This window comes from Pelophylax lessonae (assembly GCF_965119305.1).
Source record: "Pelophylax lessonae genome assembly, chromosome: 4".
In the NCBI taxonomy this organism is placed as follows: domain Eukaryota; kingdom Metazoa; phylum Chordata; class Amphibia; order Anura; family Ranidae; genus Pelophylax; species Pelophylax lessonae.
The window spans coordinates 167,272,243-167,280,212 of record NC_138771.1 but is presented as its reverse complement, the minus strand read 5'-3'; the positions used below and the strand labels follow the sequence as shown (position 1 = coordinate 167,280,212).

General features: G+C 46.7%; 1 protein-coding gene across 1 annotated transcript in view; it reads left to right on the top strand.

Moving 5' to 3' along the window:
* Positions 1 to 358: 358 nt before the first annotated feature.
* The window catches only part of KIN (Kin17 DNA and RNA binding protein), a 57,587-nt gene continuing 49,975 nt past the window's right edge, over positions 359 to 7,970 (top strand). Inside the window, exons 1-3 of the mRNA XM_082255136.1 lie at positions 359 to 538; positions 6,315 to 6,409; positions 7,515 to 7,558. Coding sequence (XP_082111262.1) covers positions 425 to 538; positions 6,315 to 6,409; positions 7,515 to 7,558 — 253 coding nt within the window. The 5' untranslated portion in view covers positions 359 to 424. The remainder of the gene's footprint in view (positions 539 to 6,314; positions 6,410 to 7,514; positions 7,559 to 7,970) is intronic.

The window sequence follows — 7,970 nt, the reverse complement described above, 5'->3', positions numbered from 1 at the left end:
TTTAAACCTGAGAACAGATACTGGTAATGACACCCAGCATACAGAACAAGCAGTGTCCAGTATACAGAATCGGCCAGTTTTGCAGGTGGGGAAATCATTTATCATTCAGATCTCAGCAGGTACAATATTTGTTTGTTGAAATATATTTGTAATTCTTCAGTGCACTCTCGTGCAAAATTATAATGCATTGCCTCAATATGCAGCCGCCCTTTATTAATCTGTACCTAATATGACATAAAAAAATACACACCCACTAGATTTATTTTTGCCCATTTCAAACATGGCCGCCACATGTTCACTAGAGCAGGGCAGCGGAAAAAGGGGGCGTTCCTCTGTTCGGAGCCCGTTCTGTGCGTGGTGACGCCGAGGAATCAGATCTTACGTCAGATCCTGGAATCGGAAATCGGCTGGTAGTGTGGTCGGGATGGGGAAGGCGGATTTCCTTACCCCAAAGGCGATCGCCAATCGCATCAAATCGAAGGGTCTACAGAAGCTACGATGGTATTGCCAGATGTGCCAGAAACAGTGCCGGGACGAGGTGAGGACATACCGGGCTGGGCTCGGTGGGTGTATGTACTACACAGTGTATGGTGCTAGGAGGAGCCGAGCGATCACGTCCTATGATCACCTACCGGCCCTCCTAGCTTGTCATAGAGGAGTGATCGCATTGTGTGTTGTGGGCACAGCATGAATGGGTGTAATGAAAGTCTATGTGAGCCCCCAGGATCCGTGTACACGAGTGTCACAAGAGGCGCGTTATCTGCGTTTCTGAAGCCTCGCGAACGCCTGTCAGCGCTTTGTGCCAATTATCTGCATTGTGGTGAACAGTGTTTTACACAAGGTTGTGTTTGCGCCAATATTTACGTTCTGGATTGCTGCCCACGATCACAAAACGCGTAATACGCTTGTGATCCCCGTTCCTTTCAGTGGCACCTCCAATCACTGCGCGATTTTGCTGCAATTGTCATCTGACGATACACCCAAACAGAATCGCAGGATGCCTGTCACCCACAATAAGTTCTGGAACTTCTTTTTGGCGTCAGACGATTCCACCCACGATCTGGTGTGAAAGGAGCCATGGCATTACCACTCTCTCAACGCCTCCATTCATGTCAACGCCAACGCGTCTCATTACAGCGCATTTAAAACTAAGTTCCACCTAAAAGTGGAAGTTGCCCTTTAAGCACTCCGCTCCCCATTTCTATGCCACATTTGACATGTCATCTTTTTTTTGGGGGGGGGGGGGGGGGGGGGCGGGTACCTAGTGTTGACAGGTACCCATTCCCACTTCCGCTTGGGCCACCTAGGCGACTCAGCGGAAGTTCTCTTCTCCCCTCCCTCCCTGCAATCTTCTGGGACACGTCAGAAGTCCTGAAGATTGCCCGGCCATTGAGGAGGCACAGTGCGACTTGCGTATGCTCAGTGCGCACCCGGCTGTGAGGCCGCAAGCTGTCATAGCCAGGTGCCCACGCTTGCCATGCCAGGGAGAGAACTGAGGGTTCGGGTGGCCGCATTGCTGGATCGTGGGACAGGTGAGTGTGTAATTGTTAAAAGTCAACAGCTACACTTTTTTGTAGCTGCTGACGTTTAATAATCACAAAAAGGACTGGAACTGCTCTTTAAGATGTGTTTAGAAAGAAGAGTAGAACAAATACTGCTCCCCCAACCAGCCTGTGTGAGATTAAGAGTGAGGAACGGCTTCAGTCTACACTTCTCTGCAAACCACCCCCAGCTGGCGCGTTTCGCCTCACAGCTGGGGCTTAGTCATATGATATGATCTTCTATAATTAAGACTCTAAGGGAGGTGTAAAAACACTTTTTTGGGGGGGGGGGGGGGTGTGTTTTACAAAGAAGTGTAGGCTGAGGCCATTCCCCACTCTACACTGGATCACTGGTTTGCTGGGGCTTAATCATAAAGGTCCTCTATGATTAAGCCTCTCAGGGCGGTGTAAAAACACTTGGGGGGGGGGGGGGGTGTAGTTTACAAAGAAGTGTAGGCTGAGGCCATTCCTCACTCTTAACTACTTCCCAACTGTCCCTGCTGCAGGGCAGGTGCTCTGGACTGGATCATGTATCTGGTACGTCATCAGTGCTTCCAGGTAGGAGGGGCACACACACGTCCTCCACCCCACTGATCGACTCCACAATTCAGGGAAGGGAGCTCTGTACAATGACAGGCGATCTTGCTGTTTTTTTATTCCTTCCTGGTCATGAAGGGGGTAAAATCTTCCGGAGGCCAAGTGGTTAATGTCACACAGGCTGGTCGGGAAAGCGTATATTTCTACCCTATGATATGTTCGGATGTATACAGTAGGGATGGACCGATTATCGGCAAAGCTGATATGCACTTTCCCCGATATATCGGAACCGGCCACCAAGGTTACCAATATTGCCGATATTTCAGGAAAGTGTTGTACCAGAATGATGCCTGCAGCTAGAGACATCACCCCGGTACCGGCATCCATAGCCGATGGTCGGCTGTCTTGTAATGACAACCGATGCAGCTGAGAAGTCGCTCGGCTGTCATTACATGGAGCGGGAGGGGACGTTCCCCTCCCGCCGCCTTCCGCGGCTCCCCTGGGTCTCCCGTCCCACCGGGAGACCCGGCCAACCAGCCTGCACGGCCGCCGAAGGCCTGATCAAAGCCGCATTTGGCTCTGATCGGGTCTTCGTGTAAAAACCCGGAAGTGATATCATGACATCACTTCTGGGTACTCGGCGCCAGATTAAAAAAAATGACAGCATTCAAAACAGCCAAACTTGGCGTTTTGAATGCTTTTAAGTGCAGAGGAGGGGTTTGGGATCTTTTAGACCCCCAGATCCCTCAACAAGAGTACCTGTAAAGTGCTAAAATTAAAAAAAAAAAAAAAAAAATCTTTTAAATGTACGAGAATATCGGCCGATACCGATATGAAATGGTCAAAATATCGGTATCGGCAAGGAAAATCTGATATCGGTTGATCACTAGTATACAATGAAATGCCTGTAACGTGAGAATTACCTACCCCGTGAGAATTACCTACCCCTCGTCACTTCCGGCCAGGAACAGCTGAGCAGCGCAGCAGTGCGCATGCTCACAGGGCCGGATACCTAAAGGGACAACAGAGGAGCAGACTAGTGCGCATGCGCACTAGTATGGAAATAGGACGGTGTACCGTGGAAAAAACCTACCCACGCGGCGGTTAAATAAAACAGCGGGGCTGCAATACGAATCATCTCCGCTCCTGTGCCTGTCACTTCCCTGCTCTCGGCAACTAAATATAAAAGTGGCTGGCGTCTCCGTGATTTATGTTTACATACACCCGCCGCCGCTTTTATATTTACTTGCCGAGAGCAGGGAAGTGACAGGCACAGGAGCGGAGATGATTCGTATTGCAGCCCCGCTGTTTTAATGTAAGCGCTGCATTCCATACAGTGCCGTGAACCGGAAGTGACGAGGGGTAGGTTTTTCTCACGGGTAGGTAATTTTCACGGAACACCGGCATCCCACTTTCTAGGATAAAGGGGAAGAATTTCCTTTCCTGTTAGAGCGTGCTTCAAGCTTCATACTTGTAGGAAGTGTTACTATCAGGGATTATAGTACAAGAATCCCTAAGGAATTGTTTACAAGTGAGAGAGGGACTGCTGCTCCCATGAAAGCGATTTACACTCTCAGGTGGTGAGGATGCAATATTATGTCACCTCACCCCCTGATTTAACTCTATAAATGCCATACTACTGCTTGGTTGTGGTGACATGCTGTATGTTATTGTTCAGGCAGGCAGTTGGGGTGGTAATACAGTGGCTCAACTATCTGATTTTACATGGGTGGGCGCTATATTGTTACCTAAAAATTTTTACCTTAAAGTGTTACTAAACCCAGGACCCTGCATTCACTATATCTGGTCTCCCACAGTACACAGTACATGGAAATGCAATTATTTTAGTAAATATAAACTGCTAAATACCTTTTTATCAACAGCAGTATATAGCAGTCCTGTGACTTCTATCGGTGTCTGGCCAAGCACTGGTTAAAGCTTGTAGGAGGAGCTTTCATTCTCCTCTGACTGTCCTATGAGGCCGTAGGCCCCCTCACCCTCTGTCTGGACAGTACTGATTGGCCCTGTGCTGATCACATGCACCCTCCCAAGAAAAAAAAAAAACTCTCTAGCAATACACACCAAACTGTGCAGAGTGCCCCCAAGGCTCTGTATTATTAGCTGGTGAAATTGGGACAGTAAAATAAAGTGAGGATCAGAGGAGACAGGATCAAACAGCCTTTGTACACAATGCAGAGGCTAACCCCTTAGGTTCCACAGTGAGTATAACAAGCATGCTTTTCTGCATATACAGACTGATTTTACTGTTGTGGGTTTAGTAACACTTTAATGCAGGGAATACATTAACCCCTTGCCTACTGGGCACCTAAACCCCCTTCCTGCCCAGGCCAATTCTCAGCTTTCAGTGTCACTTTAAATGACAGTTGCGTGGTCATGCAGCACTGTACCCAAATGAAATTTTTATCATTTTTTCAAACAAATAGAGCTTTGTTTTGGTAGTATCACTACCGTTTTTTTTTTTTTTTTTTTTTTGCTGAATATAAACAAAAAAAGACTGAAAATTTTGAACCCCCCCTCAAAAAAAAAACTGTTTTTATAGTTTGTTATAAAATTTTGCAAACAGGTAATTTTTCTCCTTCATTGATGTGCGCTGATGAGGCGGCACTGATAGGGCTGCTCTGATGGGCCCTGATAGGGCTGCTCTGATGGGCCCTGATGGGGCTGCTCTGATGGGCCCTGATGGGGCTGCTCTGATGGGCCCTGATGGGGCTGCTCTGATGGGCCCTGATGGGGCTGCTCTGATGGGCCCTGATGGGGCTGCTCTGATGGGCCCTGATGGGGCTGCTCTGATGGGCCCTGATGGGGCTGCTCTGATGGGCCCTGATGGGCCCTGATGGGGCTGCTCTGATGGGCCCTGATGGGGCTGCTCTGATGGGCCCTGATGGGGCTGCTCTGATGGGCCCTGATGGGGCTGCTCTGATGGGCCCTGATGGGGCTGCTCTGATGGGGCTGCTCTGATGGGCACCGATGGGGCTGCTCTGATGGGCACCGATGGGGCTGCTCTGATGGGCACCGATGGGGCTGCTCTGATGGGCACCGATGGGGCTGCTCTGATGGGCACCGATGGGGCTGCTCTGATGAGCACCGATGGGGCTGATCTGATGGGCACCGATGGGGCTGCTCTGATGGGCACTGATGGGGCTTTGCTGATGAGGTGGCACCGATGGGGCTGCTCTGATGGGCACCGATGGGGCTGCTCTGATGGGCACTGATGGGGCTGTGCTGATGAGGTTGCACTGATGGGGCTGCTCTGATGGGCACTGATGGGGCTGCACTTATATATATATATATATATACATATTTAAAACTCTCTTTTGGTTTTGGCAGAGTGCTTTGTCACCAAAAATTTCCATTGGGTGCACCTCTAGATTGTAATGTCCTCGGTCAGTGAGCTGTTTCTTTGGATACATCAGTACCAATGTATTTACTCTTTGTTAATAAAAAAATGAAATATCTAATCTTTTCATAGTGGCTTTTTCATTGAAGTAAATTATTTATCACTTGGAGTATCTCTGGCCATTTAAAGTGGTTCTAAAGCCTTGTTTTTTTTTTTTTTTTCTTTAAAATAATAAACCTATACTTACCTGCTCTGTGCAGTGGTTTTGCACAGAACAGCCCCGATCCTACTCTTTCGGGTCCCCCGCCGGTGCTTCTGGCCCCTCTCTCTTTGCCGAGTGTCCCCAGATCAAGCTGCTTGCTCTGGGGGCACTCGTGCGGGCACACTCGCAGTGTGGCTCAGTCCTGCCCTTCAGGGTTCTGCTTCCCCCCCCCCCCTATTACTTACCTGAGCCAGAGTTTGATCCAGCAATATGCACAAGAGCCGAGGCTCTCCCGGGAATCTCCCTCCTAACTGGCTGTGATTGACAGCAGCAGGAGCCAATATCTTCCGCTGCTGTGTCTCAGACAATCAGGAGAGAGAGAGAGAGAGAGAGAGAGTCTCTGGAGAACCTCGGCTCTCCTGCACATTGCTGGATCAGGATCGGGCTCAGGTAGGTATTGGTGGGGGGGGGGGGGGGGACGCACACTGAATGACGATAAAAGCCTTCAGCCTTTACAACCACTTTAATATTTTTTTGAGTGTATTAGAAAACAATGTGAATTATAATTTTTTTTTTTCTTTTATTTGAAAGTGTTCTTTGTTGCATTTTAGATCATTTAAAAAGATGTAATTCCATATTTAACATGTTGTTTTTTGTTTTTTTTCCCACATTCAAGAATGGCTTCAAATGTCACTGCTTGTCAGAGTCTCACCAGAGGCAGCTACTGCTTGCCTCAGAGAATCCCCAACAGTTTATGGATTATTTTTCAGAGTGAGTATTATTTGTTTCAAAATTGTTAAATCAAAGTGATACTAAACACGCTGTTTAATTTACATTGTCCCTTCTATTTCTATATATGGATGATGGCACTGTAACTATTTTAATTAAAAAAAAAAAAAAAAAAACATCTAAGTACCGTTTTCCAAACTCCATATATAGCTGTCATGTGACCTAGCTCTCTCCCAGCCTATCTGCAGGGAAACAGCGGAAGGAGCTTTTAGATAATTGCTGGCGGTCACAGGAAGAAAAAAAAAAAGCCGCTTTTGGAATACAGATTGAAAAATACATAATATCAAATGTGTTAAATCATTATACAAATATGTATTTGAACTCAAATCTGTTTTTATTGTGAAAAACCTGATTTGCGCTATTTAGGGGGGTTCGTTCTTCCAATTACGGCCTGTTTCATGTCCCTCCAGCCTGTGTCTTGGGTTGGTATGAGCTTGGAATTACAGGGAGATGATGTCTTCATAGTGCCTCAAGGAAAGATTGCTAATTTCTAAGACCCTGACCACCTAATGCACCTTTCTGTGATAGTGAGACAATGATGCTTGAATCTTCCTGAATTCAGAGCGGCGTTGCCATTACCATATAGGCTGTGCTTGCACTATGGTTGGATGAAACGTGGTTTTCCCCACTGTTTCTGTATGTTCCCAGGCTTGTCATAGTGGCCTCAGCCTGGGTTCACACAGGAGTGGTGCAGGAAAGTGCATGTGATTTGGACAATAATCGCACTGCATTTCTGTTCATATCACATGAGATCCTTTGAAGTGCGATTTTGAGCTCATCCGTTTTGTATAGGTATAGCTCAAATCGCACCGTAAACTAATCTGTATCGGCGAGTACTTGAGCACAAGTATCGGTACTCGGCAATAAAAAAAACGGTATCTGTGCAACCATAAATTTTCTATGTATTGCCATTTATATTAATTGCCTGACAAGACTTTCAATCGTATTTTTCATTTAAGAAAGCCTTGTAATGCAAATCTAGTTGATCTAAGCAATGTTTGCAATAATTAACAACTAAAAATATACACTCTGTTTCTGTCTCTGTTAATTGGTGGAATGTTTAACATTTTTTATTTTTGTTTTTAAGAGAATTCCGCAATGAATTTTTGGAGTTGCTGAGACGCCGATTTGGTGAGTAAAGTTGTATCCATTTTTCTGAGGAAGGCCCATGTTCTTCCAGTGATTCTGGCTTGAGGCTCCATTCACACCTGGCCATATCCTTTTCAGGCGTAGCATTTTTTTTTGGCTTTTTTGCAGGTGTTTGGAGGCAGGCATTGGCATCGAACAAAAACACCTGTAATCTGCCAAAAAAGAAGCTCATGCATTTTTTTGAGTTTCAGGTAACAAAACGCTCATATGTGAACAGGGGCCATTGAAATTAATGGGATTTTGCTTGTTGGGCGTTTTGAGACTTCAGAGATGAGCATTTTACAAGCTGAAAAATGCTCAGGTGTGAACAGAGCCTCAATGTTGCTAATTATAAAGTCTAGGTATACATGGATTGCTCATGCTCCACCTGCCTCACTGCACCCAGCACAGCTGG